The sequence below is a fragment of the Amphiura filiformis genome, chromosome 4 (genome assembly GCF_039555335.1).
Source record: "Amphiura filiformis chromosome 4, Afil_fr2py, whole genome shotgun sequence".
NCBI classification, from domain to species: Eukaryota; Metazoa; Echinodermata; class Ophiuroidea; order Amphilepidida; family Amphiuridae; genus Amphiura; species Amphiura filiformis.
Window position 1 is genome coordinate 21,427,359 of NC_092631.1, and position 25,236 is coordinate 21,452,594.

General features: G+C 36.8%; 1 protein-coding gene across 1 annotated transcript in view; it reads right to left on the minus strand.

Annotated features, from left to right (window-relative positions):
- Positions 1-324: 324 nt before the first annotated feature.
- Positions 325-25,236, minus strand: part of LOC140150693 (integrin alpha-9-like) — a 31,717-nt gene continuing 6,805 nt past the window's right edge. Inside the window, exons 5-25 of the mRNA XM_072172775.1 lie at positions 24,079-24,195; positions 23,471-23,560; positions 22,367-22,509; positions 21,488-21,625; positions 21,225-21,333; positions 20,950-21,044; positions 19,652-19,788; positions 18,652-18,809; positions 17,916-18,082; positions 15,740-15,874; positions 15,488-15,567; positions 14,079-14,223; positions 12,591-12,677; positions 11,724-11,893; positions 10,805-11,057; positions 7,981-8,088; positions 6,505-6,666; positions 5,144-5,257; positions 4,492-4,596; positions 3,200-3,325; positions 325-1,414 (exon numbers count right to left, since the gene is read on the minus strand). Of these exons, the coding sequence (XP_072028876.1) occupies positions 1,244-1,414; positions 3,200-3,325; positions 4,492-4,596; positions 5,144-5,257; positions 6,505-6,666; positions 7,981-8,088; positions 10,805-11,057; positions 11,724-11,893; positions 12,591-12,677; positions 14,079-14,223; positions 15,488-15,567; positions 15,740-15,874; positions 17,916-18,082; positions 18,652-18,809; positions 19,652-19,788; positions 20,950-21,044; positions 21,225-21,333; positions 21,488-21,625; positions 22,367-22,509; positions 23,471-23,560; positions 24,079-24,195 (2,810 nt within the window). The 3' untranslated portion in view covers positions 325-1,243. The remainder of the gene's footprint in view (positions 1,415-3,199; positions 3,326-4,491; positions 4,597-5,143; positions 5,258-6,504; positions 6,667-7,980; positions 8,089-10,804; positions 11,058-11,723; positions 11,894-12,590; positions 12,678-14,078; positions 14,224-15,487; positions 15,568-15,739; positions 15,875-17,915; positions 18,083-18,651; positions 18,810-19,651; positions 19,789-20,949; positions 21,045-21,224; positions 21,334-21,487; positions 21,626-22,366; positions 22,510-23,470; positions 23,561-24,078; positions 24,196-25,236) is intronic.

The following is a 25,236-nucleotide window of genomic DNA, read 5'->3' on the forward strand; positions in this document are numbered from 1 at the left end:
GTTACAGCTTGTGCTGGACTGCACATCTTGCAGCTTTAGAGGTCAGTCTGTTCTACGTAGTAATGATATTTGAACTATAATCTAGTCAACTGGACTTACTATTTTTTGAGTGGGAAATCCAATCCTGAACGCATCATCAGCCCTACTGATCATCTGGCGGTAAACGTTCATTGACCTGTGAAACGGATGTTGTAGTATCACAGGTCACCACCTTTGAGTTCAACCTGAGAGGTATCTTCCTGATCGCTGAACTGCAGGCCCCTGCAATGAACTTTTACCGCCAGATGATCAGTAGGGCTGATGATGCGTTCAGGGTTGGAAAATTTCCCACTCAAAAAAATAGTAAGTCCAGTTGACTAGATTATAGTTCAAATATCATTATTGTTTACTACCTGGATGAATGATAATCTTCACAAACGTGTTCTGCGTAGTGTTTTACGGCGTATTATCCACGGACGATATTTGTTGAATGCTCACGAAACCCAATATCAGTATGCTTCGACTATATTTATAAATACGTATTTATAAATACGCACGTGACCCATACGCACCACATACCAAGACCAGCAAGCGTAAACAAATCCTCATGTCATTGACGACTATGCAGAAAAGGAACTTTTAAGATAAATATCAATATTTAAGTATTAATTGAGTGGGAAAATTATTACATATGGGGGTATTCCGAATTTTTAATATGTTATCAAAAACAAAATTTTTAAAGGTTTTGCAGACAGAAAAAATATTTATCCACGGAAACGTTTACATTATAATCACAAAGTTTAACAAAATAGACAGTAGTCTCGTGTTGTTTACCGCCTCGCGACTTTACATTCAAATGCACAGGAAACCCACCCGCTGTGTAGAAGGTCACTTCGAGACTTACTCTCTACAAGCTGTTATGGAAGCGCGGAGGTGGCCACGCGCGTATTTATAAATACGTATTTATAAATATAGCCGAAGCATACGTCCGTTTGTAATTAATTAACTGTAGAGGGCGATGTTATCGGTATGTTGTGGTACAAAATCGGTGGTAAAATCCCTGGTTTACCATGCTCGCTATCCGCACTCGGTCAATCACAGGCAGCTGGGTTAGGACGATTCATACTTTATAGTAACCTGGTATTTGTTAGTGTCCGGAAATCACGAACAAGGAAGGAAATAAAAATAGTAACAGTAAAATCGTAGCTATAATCAAGATAAGCTTCGTTTCATTAAAATTATGAAATTTGCCCTTGTCAAGAATTCAGGATTTGATGTTTGATTCATATAGATGTTCTGGTGCAGGTGCAGTGATATCAGGTTCGATAAAATCGGTAGGTGCCACTACTCCTGTATCGATTTGTTCCTGATTGTTTTGATTTTCATCCAAGAGTTTTTCCATTTCTTCTTTACTCATCCGTTTGAAGAATCCAACCTAAAGATAATCAAGCAAATAATAATGATGAAAGTTAGCTATATAGAAGAATGGGTAATTCCAGTTGAAATACATACACCCCCTGTGGAAGATAATTACGCTTTAACTTATCTCATGCATGGGACCGGACCATGGGACCGGGCCATCGGGTCGATACCTAACCGTCTATTACGTGACCAGTCAGCGGGTCAGTTGCCTGATGAAGTCTGGTGGTTCCAGACCCGGGGGGGCACTCTAATGGTGAAGGGGGGTATCGGGCGCGTCCGTAAATTCACGTAAAAAGGGAATTTTTACAGCCTAGGGCACGTGCGTCACGTGAATAGGGTATCAAATTCATGTAAGATTGGTGTAGAAAGGTACATGTTTTTGGAGCTCTTACGTACTTAGGGTAGTTTTGCCAACGGGACTAAAATCTTTCGATGCTAGGACTAATATTATATCATACCAAACTGGATATCATATTTATGCAAATGCACATGACGCTACGTGACGTATTGGTATTACACTATAGTTTAGCCAATTATAGAACCTGCTACGTGCAATATGATGATGTCAATGACGTCAGCTGGCCATGTATTTACATATTATTATGTACATCGAAATTGAGACATATAGTGGTTGGCAAAAATACGTAAATCGCGTGACTTTACAGACACAATTTCACATAAAATGCACATTATTTTCCACAGGAAACAAGCAGTAGTGAATGAAATGTTAATATTTATAGTGCTTTTCATGAATACTTGTACTCATTTTGATCAACTTAACTGAAGAAAGTAACGGATTTCCGTAAGAATGAAACTGCCAAATTCGGCATACTTGCCGTGATGACCAGGGCTATGTGACTACGTCGACAATTGTCAATTGTTGCCGGGAATATGGGTAATTTATGGGCAATTTCGGGCAACCAATTCTTGACTATTGCCTGCCCGATCGGGCAAGTTAAAAATAATATTTGTCGCGGCCTGCTGGACTTGATTGTCACCCCAAAACACGTTTTTGGGCCAAGTTATTTCCAAAATTGACCAAGGCACCAGCTTCTTATTAGGGTTTAAAAAAGGATCCGTTTCTGTGTGTTTACTTGTTTAGGGGTAATAATTGCATCAATTACTTGTTTAGGGTAGGGAAAAGACAACTACTTGTTTAGGGTAGCAAATCGCTCTACTTATACTTGTTTAGGGGTGCAAATTTCAGTCTCGGCAATACGTGTTTAGGGTGCTTTTTGTGAGTCCATGGACGCGCCTGATACCCCCTTCACCATTACAGTGCCCCCCCGGGTTTCAGACGCAACGTCGCAATAGTTGCAAAAAGTAAGTTCCAGTATTAGATTTAATTCCAAAACTCTGTTTGAAACTACTGGATGCGTAAGAACATTCACTCATATTACCTTAATCTTCAACACATGGAGTGTAAGATTTCAAGTGGATTATCGGAATAGATTGACTTCATTTGAAATCTACACCCCCCCGCTTGTGTGGAAGATCGATCAAGGTCATCTCCTCCGTAGGAGTTGTAGAGATTTCAAATGGAATACGGTAGTTCAGTTAAGCCAGTGTGGTACTATTAGTAACATTTCTAAGGTAGCAAACTTGTCAATATTCTTAAGCGAAAAATGTTTTTAGATTATAGGTCCGAAAGTTTCTAACATTTCTACAGCTACGCACAGCCACATTTTCTTTAATTGATACCATGAGTCTATTCAATTTCACATATTTTAAGGAAACTTGACAATATACGATAAAAAAGATGAATAGTGGTGTTTTTGTTTGAAATTACAATACTTACTCTCGCCAAAACTATGACTATTATTATCAGTAGTACAACTCCTCCGACTACAGCGACTGCGATTATCCAGGAAGGAATGGGCTTCATCTTCAACTCGATTTGCTCAGGAGTCACTGTAGTGCTTACCTACAGATGTATGAGTATTTCTAACAATGAACAATTCTATATATGTTAATTCATTCATTAGTTAATTGATTAAAGCATTTTGTAGGGTATGGGTAAAATCGCAGTCAATCTAAGTAGCAGGATGTAATTTATACAGAATCCCATGTTTCTAATAATCAGATAAAAGAGTATCTTCTGGTATTTTACGAAATAGAAACACTGTTAAGGTTAGCAACTGTTGCGATTTGGTAGTTCATAGCATCTTGTGAATGGTAGTGAGCTTTGGCAAAATTGCATCGATCATTTCATAGCGAGCGTGTAGAAGAATTCTTAAGATATGATGTAAAGAAGGCTGATTAACAACATTCACTCATTAATAACAATAAATCAAGCAAGTTTTCAAAGTACATGATTTGTAGAATGAACTTTTGCAAAACATCAAAGTGTTATTTTTCAATAATATTGATTTAGATAATGAAAACTGTTTTTTTTTTATTTTTTCGACCAACAATACCTAGTCTATCCTTAACATGGAATGCTACACGCCAGATGACAGAATAACATTAAAGGGGGTCTCCGGCAATCATAACATTATGCCTTATATGTTAGAAAAATAATTATCAAGCATGAATCACATGGTTTTATTTGAAACAAACTCATATTGACCATAAAAACGAATAAAAACAGTCGGCTCTCAACACGCGATATTCAAAATTCCCGCGCCGAAATTGTCTAAGTGCAATGACGTAATGGTTACTTGTGCTCCATTGTCGTCAGCCTTCATTGTATTACTGAGACGTCATTGCACTCGACAATCTCAGCGCCCGGGAATTTTGAATATCGCGTGCTGAGAGACTGATGTTTTTATTCGTTTTTATGGTCACTATGAGTTTGTTTTAAATAAAATCATGTGATTCGTGCTTGATAATTATTTTTCTTATATATAAGGCATAATGTTGTGATTGCCGGAGACTTCCTTTAAGAATCCCTTGTTCATTACCATGGTGATCATTACTATAGACCTTTTTTATTTCCCGAAAAATGCTTGTAAATTGAGCTCAAAGTACGTCCTGTCACCGTCAAGGCGCACACCTCACCAGTCGATCGCGTGTGTCGACGATATGCGCATATTAATTTCGGATTTTTTACAAAAGATTTCGGGAAATGCTTAAATTATTGTTTATTACCTGGGTCCTATCTGGTTGGTGTTTGTCAGGTTGGGTAAGTCTTTGTGAAGGGTCTTCTACAGCCACGAAAGCTTCAGTTGTGATTTCTGCTACACTCATCTCATGCTGAAAATATTGGATTCATTAGTATACAGTGTGGGTGTAGGGGTTATAAATGTCAGGTTATATAAAGGTCATGAAAAAACACACTATACTACGACAATATTTTAAAAATATTTTAAAAATGTTATTGTAAACTACACTTATTTTTGGCTAACATTTTTTGCGAAATATTTTGTCAACATTTAAATAACATTATGTTAAAATATTTTCAGTAGGTTATCAAAAAATGTGTTTTAATGTTTTATACCCTTTATATACCCGACATTTAAACGTTTTCTGACAACTTTTTACAACCTTTGCGAATGATGTCGAAAACGTTTTATGTCTGTGAGAATGTTCAACAATACGCTCTAAATTTTAATTTGATGAGAACTGAAGCTACAATATATGTTTTGATCTTACGTTTGTACATAGATCGAATGTGTAGTAATAATAAGAGTGACACCAAGAGCATTTATTTTAGATTCAAAGTGAAATATTTCCTGTGAAATATTTCCTGTGAAATATTTGTCTATAAATGCAGAGTTAAATACATAACTATTCATCTCACCTGAATAAATGAATATTTCCATATTAGCGAATGCAGTTCTAAGACAATACTATCGGAGACGTGGAGAGGTTGAATTTGACAGGTAATTGTCACACAGGAGACGCTTTCACAATCCTGAAAGAAAGCATTTTGTTTGTTTAATTGATTTGTTTCATGTGGAAATACGTTTGGGTCCTACAGGAACGGGCGAATTGTTAAAGTGAACGGACTTGAAGCTCCGTATGCACAAAAGAGTTAGACTGGGTCTAAAGTTAGACCTGGTCTAAGAGGAATTTATTTCCATCAGGAATTGTCCTTTACTCTTATTTCCTTCCTAAAGTAGCTACCAAAATCTAAAGATTTAAAAATGCAAAGTTCAAAAATAATACAAAATAACTTAAGAAAATGTAAAGGAAAATGTCCTTTCCCCTGGTACTAAATTCCACTTAGACCAGGTCTAACTTTAAACCCATTCTAACTCTTTTGTGCATACGGACCCAAATGTTTACATAAGTATGCTGGTCCATATTCAACGAAACGAAACAGGATAATCTAACTAAAAATTGACAAAAGAAAAGAAACCCACTCTTAAAAAAAGCCTACTCCCAACCAATCACGTGAATGTTTTAATTCACAGCGATGGAATATCTTAATCCATATCCAATGGCTCTAAAAGGCGTGTGTTTGTGTTATTATACTACCAGTGTCTCGTTGTTGTATTCATGTGTGTACCACCAGTTTCAATTAAACTTAGGTCTGCACTTGTAATGCTCTCCGCAAATTCCACAGCTTTTAGAGGCAAATACCGGCAAAGTATCTAAAACCAGTGGCGTAGCGACGGGGGCGGGTGTTGACACGTGCCCTGTGCACCACCTGGGGGCAAATTGACCAACTCAGCATCGATTCCTCCAAGCAATGAAAGTCAAACTTTTCACGCGCTTCGGGCGCATTTCATCACAAGTAGTCATTTGGAAGATCAACATTAGACTGAAATTCAACTTCATTATAACCAAAATTAATTAGTGGTACCGTAAACGTTCGCCTAATGGCGCACCTGGGATACTTTGCCTTGGGGTAAATATCTTGTACAAATACAGAGCTCCCTCCTCTAAAAATTCCAACAAAAATTAAGGGTACGTGCCCTTATTTGCTCGTGGGATTTTTAATGGGAGGGCAATTTTAGTTTGTGTCTAAAATTCCAGTTATGTTAAGGGAGCCCATAACGCCTTTACGGTATTTGTGGAAATTCTCACGCGCCCCGCGCGCAATTGTTTTAAGACTTGGGAGGGGGCCATTTTGTATCCTTAGCCCGGGCACCACAACCCCTAGCTACGCTACTGTCTAAAACGAAAAATCCAGTCCATAAAATAATTAACTCTTACCAAGAGAAACACACCCGACTCGTGTTGTAATGGTAAATTATCTGGCTCTTTGTTGATGACGCTCTCCAGTGCAGACTCGTCCCATTTGTATTGTTCCTTCAAGCTTGAAGATTGCTCTTGAAGAGTATCTATAATGCTGCATGATTTAACACCTTCTTTGGCCTGCAAAACATACGAAAATGAACAATGCTACGATGCTATCATTACAGCTTTTTTATGCTATCATTACAAATATTTCATTAATTCTTATCTTGCGCACAATATAGACGGAACTGTATTGCGTTCAAAAAAATTATTACAACACTGCTATTGACCGTGCACAGATTGAGAATCAGATCTGTTGCTTTTGCACATAAAAGTGATACAAGCATTTGCAGATGAAAATTTATTTCAGATCACAATAGTAGATATAAACCTTTCGCCAGTATAAACACGATATTTGTATACAAGATATCAGCACAGCATCATCATCTGCTAAATACGCTAGTCGATTTAGCGAAACATTCCAGGTGAGCAGAAAATAGTATAGTGCTGAAGTTAAGAGGGTACTACACCCCTGGCCAATTTTGTGCCTATTTTTGTATTTTTCAAAATTATAGCGCATTGGTGACAAGTAAGATATGTATATTATAGGGCAAGGAGTTGCCAAGGACTACAACTACTGCACTGAAAATTCAGCAACTCAAGGCAAGTAGTTATTAATTTATTGATCAAATATTGGTTTTCCCTCATTTTTGACTGTAACTCCATAACTGTTGTCTGTGCTGAAATAAAATTTCCAGTGCAGTAGTTGTAGTCCTTGCCCTTATAATATGCATATCTTACTTGTCACCAATGCGCTATAATTTTTGAGAAAAATGCAAAAATAGGCAAAAAATTGGTCAGGGGTGTAGTACCCCCTTAAACTCTTTAATTGCTATAATTTTCATAATAATGGTCATATCAAGTCCGGGCATCACATTTGTAATTATGACAAATATCAGTTGATGTAAGCCCCGGTGTGGGATGTGGGTTCTTTATGGAGATGGGTGCGGGGATGTGCAGCAAATTTGGGTGCATTTGGATCGAACGAAACATTTTATAATTTTGGTTCTCTTTTTCGACAACTTTAGTATATTCTTGTGCAAATTTTCGGAATTTCACTTGTGTTGAAATAAATTGGAAGCAAAGAAAGGTCTTGGAAGATATGTTGAAATTACAGCAAAAAGTTCAAGACAGTGTGTTCACATTGAAAGTACAAATTTACTATTAAAGAACGAGATTGATTGTGTTGGAATTCTAGCTGAAAAACAAATAAGTTGGTAGTATTTCCAAGTATCACAAAATGTGTCGGAAGTGGATACATGAAAATATGTAAAAATGTCGTTGCTTTAAATGTTAACCTATATGATCCAAGATCAAGAAATGTTGCCCTATATGATCCAAGATCAAGAACCCCCTCCCGAGGATTCAAATGAATACATATAAACAACTTACTTTGAGATCTTTGAGATAAAGCAACCAATCACCTGTCTTCAGTCGCCACGGTACAGTTATATTGATATAAGACGACAGTGGTATGAAACTTGGACCAAGGTTTCTAATCTGTGTATCGAAAAATAAATATTATTCGATTGTTATAGTTATGTACCATAGAATTGTGATGAGAGTGATGTGGGGTGGGGTGTGTTTGCAAGGGCGGCTTTAAAACTCGACCGCCGGTTGCATTTTTGAACTGCGTTCCAGAGCAACAGGAACAGGTTCCAACCGGACGGGACCGAGCGGAACCGGCGGGCAACCGGTGGTTGAATTTGAAGCCGCAGCTGGGGTGTGGGTTTTAGGTGTTTATGTATATGGTCGAATCCAACGAAAAGTGTACACGGCATGTTCAGGGCCATAACTTAAAAGTATTTATCAATTGGCATTCGTTTTTGTATTGTGTTTATTCGCCTTGATCATACGCTTCGCGCCATATATAATAAGACCCCTTCTGTGAAAAACTTAGACACAGAGACCCCAAAACATGCTATTTTTACCCATTTTTTCAAAATATTTCTTAATGTATTTTTAAAAACATCTAAATCAGTTATGAAAAGAAGTCATTGGATTGAATCTAAATTGATTTCCTGAAAGGTGTGTATTCGGACATCTTTATTATTGTGTTTAGCTGCCATAAATTCTAAATGGCACAAAGGTAGGTTTGGTAAAAAATATGCATTACCTCCGAATACGTGTTAAAAGCTGTGCCATTTCCACAAAGTGAGAGAATAGTAAACAATAGTTAAGCAATAGGTGCAGGGTAATACACTCTTTATTTCTACCAAGTTTCAATAACCTGCGTTTAAACATTTCTGAGATGTCAACAATAAAAGCAAGTATTCGTAGGTAAATTTCGGTAACCGAATGTTACCTACGAATACACTTTGACATCATGACAGTATTGTGAAACACCGCCATTCATGCCAATGCCCATATTGGTACATAACGAAGGCATGTATGTTTGCTATCAAATCATATGTCAATGAAAGTTGCGAATTCACATACATGCCCACCATGCAAAACTGAATACGGCTTAATTGGTGAAAAATATGTACTGAAATAGAAGACGGTCTGCTCATTTGAAAGAAAAATCAGATTCAAAGAAGATTAGAAGGGGATAAATACTTGGATTTGTCAACTGTCATATGTGCTTCATTTTAAATGTTTACCGACCTTCTGGTTTCTGAGTAATTTGTGTCCAAATTGATTTATTCGAAGGTAACTTTTGACGTTTTCGCTAAGGTTACCTACGAATACCATGAAAAAACGACTGTTCTCATTGTCTCATGATCTAGACAACACATTGATGGACCCTGGTATAAAGCTAATTGTAGTTGCCCTCAAACGAAAGGCCACAAGACGTAACTGACTCCAAGATGGACTTCACAAGTCTGCAATAACGGTTTTAAGCGATTTGTGTGCAATTAAGCAAATTAAAGTCACTTTAGTGCCTTTGTTTCCTACTTCAATCCTCTTTCAACCGCTGTGAACCGACATTATTAATACATGATAGGGTCTAAAGTATCAATAAACGCACATAAAGAAAATAATACATTCAAAGTGCTTTGTTTTGATTGCGATATCCACCAAAAGTCTAATTCTTACCTACAAATACTGAAATGTTACTTACGAATACAGCATAATACATGACATGTGTAATGAAGTGTCCCTACCAATGGAAATTAATTGTCAAAAACTTTAAGCGGTACCCCAGGACACTATTATTACCCATATACGGATTCATTCAACAATTATTTATTATGTAAAATTGCTGATTAGCTACTTGTATATAAATGAAGTGGTCAAAATCTTGCTAAAAGCATCAAAAATGTTTGATCTAAGGTAATAGCATTTATTCATTTGGACGTACCATCTGAAAGAGATCTAAAAACTACCATTTTATTAATTCATTACCATGATAGCAAAATTTAAACCTATAAACTCAATATAGATATTGTTAAATCGCTCATCTTACCTACGAATACCCGGGTTTCTTCACCTTTTCATTGTATAAAGCGTTAGGTGTATGCGTATAATTCCTAATATTCTTGAAAACGTATATCATTCTCGTTCTTATACAATGTGTAAATTGATTCATACTCATTTGATAAATAAAATACAGAAACTGACCTAAACTTCATTTTCAAAAATAAACTAGCATAAATTGACTAAGATCATATTGATCGTGTTACAAAAAACAAAACAAATATTTTCTGGTTGAGTTAGCATTTTCCTGACACCCTTTGGTCTACATTACACGAAAAAAGCGTTAATGGGAATATTCCATTTGTTTTAGGTTGATTAGTATTGCGATAGTGAAAGCATCCTAGTGGTATTCGTAGGTAACATTGGGTTTTGATATCACATTTACTATCACACGTCCCGGATTTATTTTTCAAGATTAGTAATGGCACTTTTGGTTCCTATAAGGCCAATATGTCATCAATCAATGGGCAAAAGGAAAAAGTTGTGGAGACATTTTTATTTCAGACTTTTTTTTTTGGCCCGTGGACACTTTTGGTTGGATTCGACCATATGAGTATAGGTGGGATGTACATGTAGATGCAGTGTGCGTATGTCATGGAACTGGAAGCGTGTGGGGTGAGTTGGTAGGTGGTGTACGTTTATGCAGGGGTGCGTTTGTGATACATCAATATTCCTATCAACGTATATTTAAAAGTGTTCTTCCCATTACCTGTCACTTCGAGTATGGTATTTCTTGCAATCTTTATCACCTTTTTTCATAATAATACAGATATATCGCACACTTAAGGCAATTTACCTCAAAATTAAGTACAACTGGAGGCCCAATCACCGACTCATCGATATCAGTCTTCTTTTCACCGCTATTTATTCCTTCATCTATAGCGGTATTATTTGAAGACTCTATTGTCTGACCAGATTCTCGTGACGGCCCATCGACGGCAGCAATGCCTTTCCTTGCTTCAAGTTCCTCCACGATATGGCGGACGTTATCTAAAGATTCGTTCTTGAGATTATCGACTGTGTACACAACTTGTTCAGGGAAGGAGGAACTGAAAAAGAATATAAACTCTAATAATTTGTTTTTGTACCCACAAATATGTTTTGATTAAGGTTGATGCAATTATTATGAACTATTCGGGACTAGCTATTTATTACCGCTTCAAATTGGTAAATTATATCGTATGCAACTGGTAATATTAAATAAAGCTATGATTGAGAGGTTCTATTAAATAATGAGCCCTAATTTGTTATATTATAATTTTACCTTAATTGGTAAACACCTTTTATGGGATATTTTATGGGATCTAACTATTTAGGTTAACTTATATTATAACAATGTTTACTTAAACTACGTATATGCCACACAATTCATCTTTGTCGCTGGACATCCCTTTTATAGGGATTTCTTTCAGGTTAGATGCTTTTTGGCGCGTGCATTACTACAAGGACAACGTCTAAACATGTCAATGTTTTTTTCGAACTAGGCTCTCTATGTATTTTTTAATCTTGAAATCACATACCACCAAATTGAAAGTCTCATTATCACATCATTGACATTGACCGAAATTTACATGCAAACCCTGTATGAACTTCGACGTCAGAAGACGATTTCCGATCGACTGAAAGTGCCCATATCAGCCACACTGTTCAGAGGATATGACGTGATACCCCTCTAGAAGACGCTAACGACGACATAAGAATAAAATAATATTTACCCTCTTACTATGATATCAGCAAACACTTTTACAGGTATAGATGGCTTGGCAATATTATTATATAATGTCGCATTTGATTCAATGCTTGATGTTTCCACGAGCAATGTAAAGTTGAGAAACTCCCTATCGCTTCGTAGCGAACTCACATCAAAACGTAATTTAAATCGGACCTGGAAGTGGAAAAAGTTATATACGTTAAGAATGTACTTGCAACACATATAGCTGGAGTTATTCAAAGAGTCTTTTAAGATTGCCTAAGCGATGAAAGGTACAATTTCTTGGTGACACCTCACCCATCATGAAATACAAATGAAAGACAAACGGTAGAATGGAATACACAAAATGCATCCAGGAATCGAACATAGCGTCTTACCGTTTAGGACAAACGCTGTTTTTCTTGTTGTTCTTCGCTTTCGCGTCGGTATTTTGTTCGTCTTCTCGACGTTTAGTCCTATAACTGACTGCTCTGCGTGCTAGCCATAGGCTTCAACATAAAAAGTCCAAGTTTTGAGATATTTTCTCAAAATTTCAAGAGCTATCTCAAGACCCACTGACCCAATACTATCTTTGTTTGCACCCATTTTAATCTATTTTTCATGCTAATTCCAAATATGGTCATGAATATTTACAATTCTGAAAAAAATTTGAAACTTGTCATCTGTAGTCGACACCTGCATGGGTTCTTGGAAATTGGTTAGGTATCTATATATACCTCTCTGTATAATACCTCATGCATGTCATGCAAAAATTCACGGGAGCGACGGTGAAAAAGTCAGAACCATTATTTATTTATTGTATTCTGAGCTTTTACATAGTAGGTTCGATTTGCAGTTCCCTTTTTGTATTAATTCTTCGACATTATCTTACCTTTGTTTGTGCAGACATAGGGTTACCAAGTTGACAACGTATTTCATTACTGCTGCTGCCTTGTGGATCGCATGGAAACATGCCACCCTGTATTAATATAAAAGCTTAGTTATCAGTCCATATGCACAATATTGTTGCCAAACTTGCTTCAAGTATTTAGTTTTCGTGTACGATCATTTAAAGAGCAAATTAGCCGATTTTGGAGGCAGCATTTTTCTGGGGACAGGATATACACCAATATAAACATATATCTTGTGGAGTTTCGAACCAAAGCCCTTCCGATAACTGGATGCCGTTCGTCAGATATACGTTAATGTTTTAAGGGGGTACTACACCCATTGCATTTTTTGCGGTTTTTTGCATCGGTATCAATGTAGCTTACATGCTTTTAAAGATAGAAGCCAAAAGGTGGTACATCACTGATGTTTTAAATTCACTTCATTTTGGAAAGCTTACTATCAACGGATATCGTTGTTGCATATGTGTTTTGGATATGTGTTGCTAACGCATCAGAGAAATAATGTTGATATGTAAAATGGGAATAAGTGGTTCCTGATTTCTTTTATGACTTCATGAACTTGTGCTCCACACCTATTAAAAAACGAACTGGTTAAAATGCTTCTTTTTTCAATGTTGAGCTATATTTTGTATTTTTAACTAGCGACATTATTTCACTGAAACTTAATTAAGCAATAGTTACCACAACCATACTACAGCAATGTTGAAAATGAAAAAAACAATTGTATTTCTTGTCACCTATACCACCATATTAGGTAGTTTTTCGTAAGTTTCACTTTCGTGATTTTGGTAACTATTTTACCTTTGTTTGTCCAATCCATTTCAACTTGGCAATCTAAATTGTACTCACCATTTAAATCCCAAGGTATGTTAATATATCCATCACATGCTTTTTCATTATATATCAAGTAAAAGACAAATATCAAAATTGATGCCTCATTATGATATCACAGACTTTCATATGTATTTCAAAATGGATGCCTAAATTTGACCTGAACCAATTGACCTATAACCTGACCTATGATGACATAGCCTTTTGAAATCTCTTTTCCTAACAACACATAATAGAAGCTACATAGCTACTAATTGGCTATGCATCCACTGTGGAAGAGCTTTTTTAATTTATTCAGTGTAATTTAGCATGCATGGCTGAATACATTTTCTATAGATAGTATAACAAAAGATTGATTGTATTGTATTCAAGTATTCTACTTAAATAGAATAAATTATGTTTTGTTATAAAACACACATCTGAGTTACTAGGATACAGTAAACAAAAAATATATAGGGGCAAAATGATTTACTAAAATGGTTTAAAAGCACTTTGTATGTAGAGATATTTTATAAGTTCAGGACATAAGGTGATGAACATATTTATGTACTTCATAAATTTGCAAGAAAAAAGGGAAGAGGGGTACTGATGAAAATCATGGTATTACACCCCTTAAACCCATCTCTGACAAAACTTACGATAAATTGCTTTAATCCTACGTAAACAACCTCTGTCGGGTGGTGAATTATGAGCTGAGCTTGGTGAGCTTCTTCGCCATTGTTGCTGACTTCTACATCGATATTAATATTTGAGTCGGCTTGCAAATAGAGCACTTCGCCTTTCCTGCAAGTCAAACCAAACCCATTAGCCTTTTCGAAGCATGGCGTACACATTAGGAGGGCAGTATTCAATATGGGAAAACCCGTTTTGGACAGCACCATCCTATTGTGTCCGCCATACCTCTAAAAGACTAATGCATAGACAGGTGTTAATCATGTTCAAAACAAATGACAGTTAGCAGAATTAGTTTTCCTTATGTGGAGGCGCGAAGGCGTGACGTCATCATTTTATGGGACGTAATGTAAACAGTTTTTTATGTTTCGTATGTAAGATTTCAAATTATGGAAATAAAATGTTGAAAATAAAGTTGAATTTCAGGCTGATGAGTAATCGTATGAAAATAAACACTTAAATCATACTGCAGTTACTGTCCGTTTTCCTATACACAATACACAGTGCTCTTTCCCATTGACGCGTGACCTCTACAAATAGCCCTACGTTAAAAGTATGGGGATATGACTAGTTAACGTCGCTGTGTGAAAAATAACCGGCCATATTAAAAGTACTCTTCTAAAGTTCTAGAAAATATAGTTTTTTAACATGTCCTAAATTTTTAGCTAATTTAGATGTTTGGAAATATTCGTACTTTGGTGTTTTAGTTAATGTTATAGGTAATAGTACATTGCCTAGTTAACGTCGCTGTGTTAAAAATAACCGGCCAATATTAAACGTACTCTTCTAAAATTATAGACAATATAGTTTTGTAACATGTCCTAAATTTTTAGCTAATTTAGGTGTTTGGAGAGGGTCGTACTTTTGTGTTTTAGGAAGGATATGTAAACGACAGATAACACCAAAAATATGAAAAAATTATTTCCAAACCGTGTTAAGTCAACAATCATTATGTTGCTCATTTTCAAGAATGCTGGTTTACAAAAAGCACGCCATTGTCTCATTTCGTGAACAAAAGTACACATACCATTGTTTCCTTTCGTTTCCTTTATAATCGGTTACCCAACTGAAGCTATAATACAAACTTTATTGCGATATCGCACATGAAAACAGTCACATGTGCACAGCCAGAGAAGATCCGATTTAATCAGTTGAGCTGTTTCAATGAGTGTTATCTTGGTTTAATAGCTTTTAATGGGGTTAAGTCCTGCAAAGGTCGAGATGAATTCTACTGTAGACATGACTGCATCATGTATGACCTTCTTGCGGTTGGAGCTCATTTATATGTCACGTCACTCGTTCGAGTCCACGTATGAAAACCTAATCTAGACTGAGAGTAAACAAACAAACATATAAAACAGACACAGACATTTACCTGGTTGTTTCAATTTTGCCGCTGACTTGCATATCGGTCTCACAAATTGTATCGCTGCCGCAGGCACGAACGAAGTCAGTCTGTATAAAAACAATTTGGGAATTAAAGAATGGTAAAGGTAAAGAAATTTAAAGCACAAAAAGTCATAATATATTGAACACATGTGTTCCAATATATCTGTGTTTGAAGGGACATGCGACTAATGGGAAATAATGGATTGGTAATGATAATAAGTTATTCATTTTAATTTACCCCTTTGGTGCATATATTAGGAAATTCAGGATCAATGATAATCGGCAGTCCACTAGCATCATCAATGAGAGAAGCAAAATGGAGACTGTACGCAGATTGGAAATAGATGGTGCTCAAATAGTCCCTCACATCGGTCTATAAAAACATTGGATAGAAAAAACATTGTCGTCACATTCATAATAATAATAATAATAATAATAATAATAATAATAATAATAATAATAATAATAATAATAATAATAATAATAATAATAATAATAATAATAATAATAATAATAATAATAATAATAATAATAATAAAAATAATAATAATAATATTGATTTCACCATGAAACAACTCAAGTATGCATCCTCCTGATCTCAAGTTTGCATCTTCATCTAATTAACAACCCCGGGATTAACGATGACCTTTGCCTATTTATTATTAAATCAAGGTTTACAGTTATTCGACCCCAGGTATTGAGACGACATCAATCAAAAGATTCTTTAGTGCAACTCTTTTAACCATCGCAGTCGATCCAATCAGCCCAGAGGAGGCAAGTTTAGTAAATTAGCATTAGCATTATTATTATTCCAAGAGTAGGTCCTATTATTGATGAAATCTTACATCCCTGTTTGTACCCTGCGTATTTTGATTTGATTTTGACTTTGTTTACATTAAAACTATTTCATGACAAATGGGAATTTCCTCTAATATCATAACAACAACAAAATCATTCAGATACTAGTTTGGTATAAATGATAGAAGCAAGAGGTTTCCGGGGCAGATTTATGAGGTGTTGTTCCAAGTGTCAGCTGTATAGGATTGTAGATATTGTGGAGATACGATCTTAGGCCCCTTCCCCCTGGCGGGTTCGCCCAGTTTGGGGTTCTCCCTGATTGGGAGGAATCGAGAGTGAAGAGAAGAGGAATGGATTCCCGCGTGGTTTGTATATGGTTTGGGATAAATAAAATGTTGAAATAAATGATATCCCCGTCGTGTACCAATTCGTATTTATTCGTCGCGACAATATATATGAATATTTGTTCTATAAGAGCACTTTAAAACTTTAAAACGGGAATTTGTATCTTCCCCGACTTGCTGAAATCTTGTTTCTGATGGGGCACTTCTGTCAAAAGAGGAACAAAGTGTATGGTAACTGTTCCCAGAAGAAAGGAGTGAATGGTGACGTTTTGGAAATTGTCATCTGTGCAATGATTTATACGCAAAGGATATATTATGTTCAAGTCAACAGTGGATTGGTTTGAAGCATGATATACATCAGTCGTCCGGAAATTTTAAGTGCAATTTTTATAAAGGACAAGAAGTTGGTAACATTATAATAATATCTGTGCTCAATAGCGTAGACCCGGTGCCCCAATCATTGTCGGTGCCCCCGCCTTCTAGGATGACTCACGCTACGCCACTGTCTGTCGTAGTAAGATCTGTGATTTTTATGATTTATTATGTCCACGTGTTGCCCATGCACACTACTTAGAAATTTCAAAAAACTTAATACAAACAGTATGTCCTGTTCTGCATTCTAAAGTGATCATGGGTATTAGGTGTTTTTGGCCTTGGGTCGTGGCATTTTTGGTTGCAAATATAATGTCATTTTTCTCATGCATTTTACTGTTCCTTACTCACTCCCTATCTCATTATGACAAATGTCCCCTTCAGCCTGCTAATAGTTAGTCGAATTATAAACTTCGGTGTCGGATTGTAAATGTAAAACCAATATAATGTAAGCATAGTGAAAGTAATGTTTTAATTTTGTAATTGCAGCTATAATTAAAGACAGAGATAAAAAGAATTTATCGCGTCTGACGTCATCTGTCAATCAAACTCGAGCACGGTTTGTTTACAAGTGTCATGATGATGACTTGCTGAACGCGGCGGTATAACCGGTCGCCTTATTGTTAATTTTGCACCGTCAAACATGCAAACCATCTCAAAAGTTAGGTCGTTATAGTAGGAAACTTTCTTTGGCGAAGGCACCATGTCAACAATGCCTAGAAAAGCTGCCTTTTGCCTTGTAAAAGTACGTAATTTTTCGCCATTTGCTGCTGTTCCTTTTCTCCGATCAGCACCAGATAGATCGGTCTTCATTTTACGTGCTATTAACATGTGTTAACCAATCAAGGATCGTAATTGACAGTGACATCAGACGCGATAAATTCTTTTTTGGTTCCATACCTTCAGATATGCTGTATGTTCGACGCATGTCTGTTGATCTAATTGCAACTCAAGAAGTTTGTTGACTTCAGGCGTTACCAAGCCAGGGCTTTGATCGGTAAAGTAAAATCGAGATGACAAGCCCTCCTTTGTTCTTAGTATGTCACTTGAGATTGTGTAACTAAAACCTGCAATCAATACGAAATTAATTATATAACGTTTGCGTTTTTACTCAGATAATACAAAAATGAAACATTTACCAAAAAACTTGACCCAAAACAATTTCTCAGTTTTTAGGACAAAAATGTAAAATTATCAGATTTTTACCCCTTCACTTCAACCTACCCCATTCCTTCCCATCGTTCCCGGAAAATATTAGTTATATTTTGATTAGCTCGTAATCGGCGGGAATTGTTAGGCTTTTACCACTACGCCAAAAAGTAGACACACGTTAAGAGTGATGTAGCTGACCTGCCTGGTCTATATTGTGAGTGTTAAATAAAGTAAACAAAGTATAGAACTTCAGTTAATAAGTTGTGATGCTTCTGGAGAGATGTCAAGGGGCAATTCTCAAAATAAAATATATTGATAATCCGCGATGTTATAAGGCCCGCCGATTACGAGCTGATCAAACTGCAGTAGTGAGTCATTAAAAAAATATGTTTTTCCGAACGACCCACCCACCCCAAAAATCCCACTGGAGTGCAAGTAAACATTTTTTTCTTGGCCTAATGAAGGCATCAACAAACAGACCAACCTCTCAGAGCTGGTACCCTATGTCCCGTATAGCGCAGACAAAGCTCTATGCGTACACACGTCACTGGTCTCCCAGATAGATAGCATGATGTCATGTTAGGACTGATTATTTCTGGAATTACACGAAGAGTTTTTTGTACTCGAAGTACTGACTGCGATCTTTAAAAGAAATAAACGAGAGAACAATTATGTCAATAACAGTATGGGAGAACTTGCACTTGGAACAGTATGGCGTAGCGTATAGCGTAGCGTAGTCGTTCTTCTCTTCCTTCTCTTATAAGCAGGTGACAAAGAGTTTTACTCTAAATTATATACTTAAACGTGGAAATAAGCTTATGATATTTCCATGCTTTAAATTACAGTACGCCTATGTATTTGAACATGAATATAAATCATCAGAACTTATATTATCGTAAGTTATTGTAGGTCGCAGTGAATGTTTAGCGCAATAATTTTCATGCTATTCAGAAATTGAAAATTTACGCTACACGCCGTGATTCACCGTCGAATAATGCATTTACCGTTTGAATATACTCCTGGATTCAGCGTTAGATTTTACTCCTGGATTCATCGTTATAGAATAATTTATACTACTGGATTCTCTGTTAGAGTATACTCCTGGATTCACTGTTAGAATACACTCCTGGATTCACCGTTAGAGTACACTCCTGGATTGCCGTTAAAGTATCCCGAATTCACCGTGAGTGTATACTTGTGAAACCATCTCTAGAATATCTAGTTGTTGTAAGTGGTACATCGTTATTCTTAAGTAATATATCCAGGATAACACACTGGAGGTGAATCCAAAAGTAAACTTTAATCCAGGAATCCAGAAATATACTATAAAAGGTAAATCCAGCAGTACATTCTAACGGTGCATTATTTAAACGGTGAAGTATGCAACGGTTAATATGATATTTAAAACAAACTTATAACAAGAGGAAGAACATTTTAGTAAGTCACCAATCCATAGCGTGTTGCACGGTGGACCACCGACTTACCTGTAATATACAACAGTAGCACTCTGATGTGCTCCAACTACTAGATCTGGGTAACCATTGGAGTCCATGTCTAATCCACCGCTGAGTGAGCTTCCAAAACTTGTAATTCCCGCCATCACAGACCTGCCTGCTAGTCGCTGTTTCAGGAAGAGCGAAAAAGAAAGCACACATTATTTAAATCAAAACAAAATTAACCGGGTTATTGATTCTAAATAAAACTATAGGTACCGAAACCATGAAATGAAAGGGGCATTTCGTGATCAACAGCCTCTCCTCCCAAAAAAATAAAAAAAAGTTGAGATTTTTATATCACTGGAATACTCTGGCTACATAATGTTTATGTACAAAATATTTCTTGCAGATTAATTCGTTTAGCAAAGATATCGCGAAATTTGAATTTCGTTCTGGTGCACCAGAACGAAATTACAACGTATTGTCTATGGAGCAGTGTAATACACATTATCATGCATAACTCGCAAACGCAAAATCGGAATCAACTGAAATTTTGGGAATATGCTTTTTTCGTGGATATGTACTGAAAATGTCATAACAAGAGGATGCTAGGATCACGAAATACTCCTTTAATATGAAGCAAAACTACACTAGATTATTTATTGCTCATTTAGGCTTACACTAACGGTTAATATTCACAATAATAAAAGACAAATACATGTATTCTTCAGTCGAGACTTATTCATAAATAAACATATCGTGAGCATGTAAATATGTGGCTCAGAATACAAGAATTTAAAGTTAATTTCACGGAATTAATTGCCATCCATGAGATGAGGCTTTTCCACAATGGTCCATCTTCTGTGAAAAAGAAATAATCATCTGAGATTTGGTTTTCCTTTCTTACGTTGTCCTTCAAAGGTACCTTGAATTGTGGGTTTTTTCAAGGTTGTCGCAAATAAGTGGTAAAAAGTTCCCACCAACCAAATCTTCCATTAGTGATTTTACTTGCACATTGGTGATGTGATGATTGCAATTATTAGTATGATCATTTTTTACGAAATCCGAAAGTAGTGTCATCCAGCTACCGCACCATATTTCAACTTCAAGTGCTGATATCTTCCAATCCTTCCCTATTAATACCTACAGACGAAGTCTCACTTCCATAAAGTCGGAATACCATTACTTAAGATAACACGAGTCTTAGTGTCTCTGACATAGTGATGGTCCTATCTTTCCAAACACTTGACAGTTTAACATCTAATGTAACTTTCTAGCACACATTATAAATAATTACGAAAATTAAAATATAACTATGAAAGATATACAATTTTGTTTTCACAAACCTGAGCATATTTAGTTCTGATCCCGAGTACTGATCCATGATATATGTACACGGCTCCTGAACCGTCATCTTCAAAAGGAGCTCCAATGGCAACATCTGTAAAATGATATTTCGTCGAATTTAATTCTTACTAGAAAGATCTACCAAAAAAATATCCTTAGTACTAATACCTAACAATTACCGGATTTCACCTGATGTTTGAGATTTGACTTCTTGTTTTAGCAAATCACTAGTGCTATCTGATAGTAAACTGAATTCAGCAATACAATACCATACCATTATATCCATCCTCATTGACATCACCGATAGCTGCTATGGCCGTTCCAAATCTGGCTCCTAGAGCATTATTTCCTTTCAGTTTCTCCCCCAATAACTGAAGATTTCCCTAGAAAAAAGAATGTTTGATATTTTACTATAAAGTAAAACAGCGTAGAAGCAGCGCCGTCAGATATCGCAATATATTCTTATTATATAGTATAAGTATCTTTATAATTGTGTGACACTCTGTAGGACATGAGCTATAATTCAAGATATTTTACCTCTCCTTGGTTGATATAAACATAAACTCTTCCTTCATCCATTTTATCCGTGTATAATGGTGCACCAACTAACAAATCGGACAAACCATCGTTGTTAAGATCAACTGCCGCTACAGAAGACCCGAAGTACGTATTCAACTAAAGGATGACAATAATATTATATTAATTTGCTTTAAGGGATGGGGTATAAGCGTTTGGACAGTATTTTTTGTATAACATGAGAGCACATCAGACATATCGAATTACATTCTGAATACGATGAATGTCCTTCTGATATCAAGTAATTTTGATTTTTTGAAATTCGCAATATAATACACATATCGAAACGCTCATACCATGAGTCCTTAACAAATCTCATAAACAATATCGTCGAACTTTTGTGTTGTTTCCTTAAAACTTTCATCGCAGTTCAGCATTGCTCTCGTTTTGACCACTATTCTCATCCGTTCCGAAAACATGCGCTAGAGCAAACTACAACATTTATAAATTTTAACAGAATGTTATAGCTTATACGCTCCTACAGGTATATTTGAAGACCTGAGCGCAAGAACACCGTAAGTCCACTTGACCCCTCAACATGTATACACTAAAGTTACGTATAGTTTCTTAGGGTTTTATAATGTTTAATACATGTTCCAGGGTGAAAACATCATGAAAGGTTGTGAAAGAATTGTTTTGGCCCCTGAACATTTATAAAACATTACCAAACTATACGAAACTATACGTAACTTTAGTGTATACATGTTGAGGGGCCAAGTGGACTTACGGTCTTCTTGCGCTCAGGTCTTCATTTATTTCAACAATGAGAGAGAGGGGGAAAGAAAGTTTGGGCGTAGGTTCATACTTTTAATTGTATTTATAACATTTATTATAAATTACCGGTTCTCCGAACAGTTCCTTTATAACTACATAAGTATCGATGTCAAATATGAAGACTTTGCCATTATCGTATGCTGTGGGAGCACCAGTGACTCCTTCATTGGCGGTCGGTGAGGAAAAACTCCCGGATGTTAATGAGTAACCTATATGGTGTGCATAATATTTAATGAACTGTAGAAACAGTTATAATCTAGATTATAATTGCTATAACAACATAATAAGAAGGTAGTACGTCCCACTTTCCATCTGCCAGTGATATTCTGCTAATTAAAGTTCTTTGCCAAGACCAAAGGAAAAACTTTGATCACGACGGGTCAAGGAATCAGTATGGATACGCAAGAGAGGAGACAACACCATGAACAGAGACGAGGGGACATTCTTTCAAAGCCACGTCTTTGATCCTCTGCTCAAGACCAACGTTGGAGACAGGAGTACTTCCGGTAAAACAATAACATCCGGCCGGGATTCCCGCTCCAAGCAGATGGATCAATAACAACATCAATCGCTTTGAGATAGCCAGAAAGTTTTTCCTTTGGTCTTTGCAAAGAACTTTAATTAGCTGTTTAATCAACAGACCTGATGAACCTCTTCAGTCATGAAGGAAGCTGTTTTTTGTGTGTTTAATTTCCATTTTGTGACCATTCTAGCATATGTACATTGTGTGGACTAAAGATTCTTCTTCTCTACGTTCAAGCGGATTTCCGTCTTTTCCCCGATTCTAAACATTTGAAAATGAAATGTCACCTTATGTGACATATTTCATTCCAATTGATTAGCCTAGTCAAAATTAAGTAGATGTCTCATTTAAGACGGACCATCACGATACGGTATGCTAATTAGGGTCAGTGGTTATGGGGGGTTAGGGTCAGGGTTATAGCGTTAGGGTTAAAGTTAGGGTTTAGGTTTAGTAAACCATGACCATCAGCATATTGTGAGACATTTGCCCACAATTATACCATGAACAAAATTGTCATGTAATAAGTAATGTGAAATACTTCCAGTTTTCGAGTTCTTTTTCAGCTATGTTGCAATACTTTTGTGTAGCGTGTGTATATTGCATAAATATCAGGTATAAATTGGGTTTCTTAAAGTTTTATACCTTACCTACATAACCTTCTATAGCCTCCCCTCCAGGATACCATACATCCCAATTTGCAATATTTGGTTCCGGCTCTATCATGGAAATAACTGTACCTGTATTATGATGGACAATGAGGATTAAGAGTCGATTTACCACTTATTTATATTTGTAAAAATATTTTAGAGACCATTCAAACCCCATTCGAGCTTCAACACTTTTAATAATTTTCGTTTAATATCTTCCGTCAAAAACATAGGTGTTGGTTGCTAATCTTGAGGAAAATCGTACATCTAGTTCCACCACACGGTAGACTGTAAAATCGCACCAGCTAAATTTGCACGCTACAGAGCCTGAAAAAAAGATCCCGCGAACCACAAATTGACACACGTATGGGCGCTGCCATGGGGTGCTAATGGGTGCTGGGGTGCTAATGAACGCGTCGCCAGCACAAGCGTCCAACGCGATCAATAACGCGTATAGGGCGCATACAAGTGCGCCTACACGGCCGGTAGTTCCAGGATACGCGATTACAGGGTCAATGGCCGCTTCCACGCAGTAACACACTTCTGAACTGAGTGTCAGGGCCCTGGTTCCACCCCCTTCCTGCTGGGAATATTCCTACGATAATTACCTCTCCATCCTATGGCTCCTGGAGCCCCTAGCAATAAGGTTCCATTCCTTGTAAAGTGTGCACTACTGCCTGCCTGGCACCATCCATGCCATGGTATTCCATATTTAACCTTGGCACCTGCAATGACCGTCAAAACAAGATTTAGTTTGTACACAGACCACCTACTCATACCACCGACCATTACCTCAACAACGCCAAGAACCATAGCGTCTACACCGTCAATACCAACACCACAATTTTATCTACCTGACACGCCTTCAATCAGACAATAATAATATAATTTAGCATAAAACATGAATCGGTTGGCATTATTGACGCTCGCTTGAGAAACGACACCACCCTTCATGAACGCACTGAATTTATTGGTGATCAGATCATGAGCATGCTTGACTACTCATTCACCCCCGCGCACGTACTTCCAATACGATAATGTATTTTACCAGCAAATTGAAGGTTTGGCGATGCGGTCCCCGGTATCCCCGATCGTAGCCAATCATTTTATGGAGGATCTCGAACTGAAGGTCCTCAATTCGTTTCACCACCACCCCCTAAATTGTGGTGCCGTTTCGTGGATGATACACTGGTGATCATAGACCTTGATCAAGACCTTGATCGACGAGTTTACAGAGCACATCAAAGACAAAGAGTCGAAGGGCTGCTTGCCCATGCTCGATGCATTAGTGTCGCGAGATGATGTGGGCAATTTGAACTTCAATGTATACCGTAAACTAACACGTAGGCCTACCGCCCAGTATCTAAGTTTCTTGTCCAACCATCCAATACAACACAAACTGGAATAATTCGCACCTTATGGAGGAAGAGCGTACGCAAGAACCTGATAAAGTTTAAAAATCCCTGGCCATTTGAGGCTATGATGATTGGAGCTGGGTTGCTGCCAGAAGGAGAGGAGAATCTAAACCTCACTCCAAGAAACTAAATTTATCAACCTAAGAACAGTGTTTCCATCCCTTACATATCGGGACTCTCGGCGCGGAGTCCATTCAGAAGTTGTTACGCTCCAACGGTGTCATTGCCAACATCACACCTACAAGCACCATCAGATTCGTTCTAGTCAATCCAAAGGATAAGACTGATCAATTGAACAAAATGTGGTGTGATGTATCACATCCCCTGTGACTGTACATCATCATTCATCGA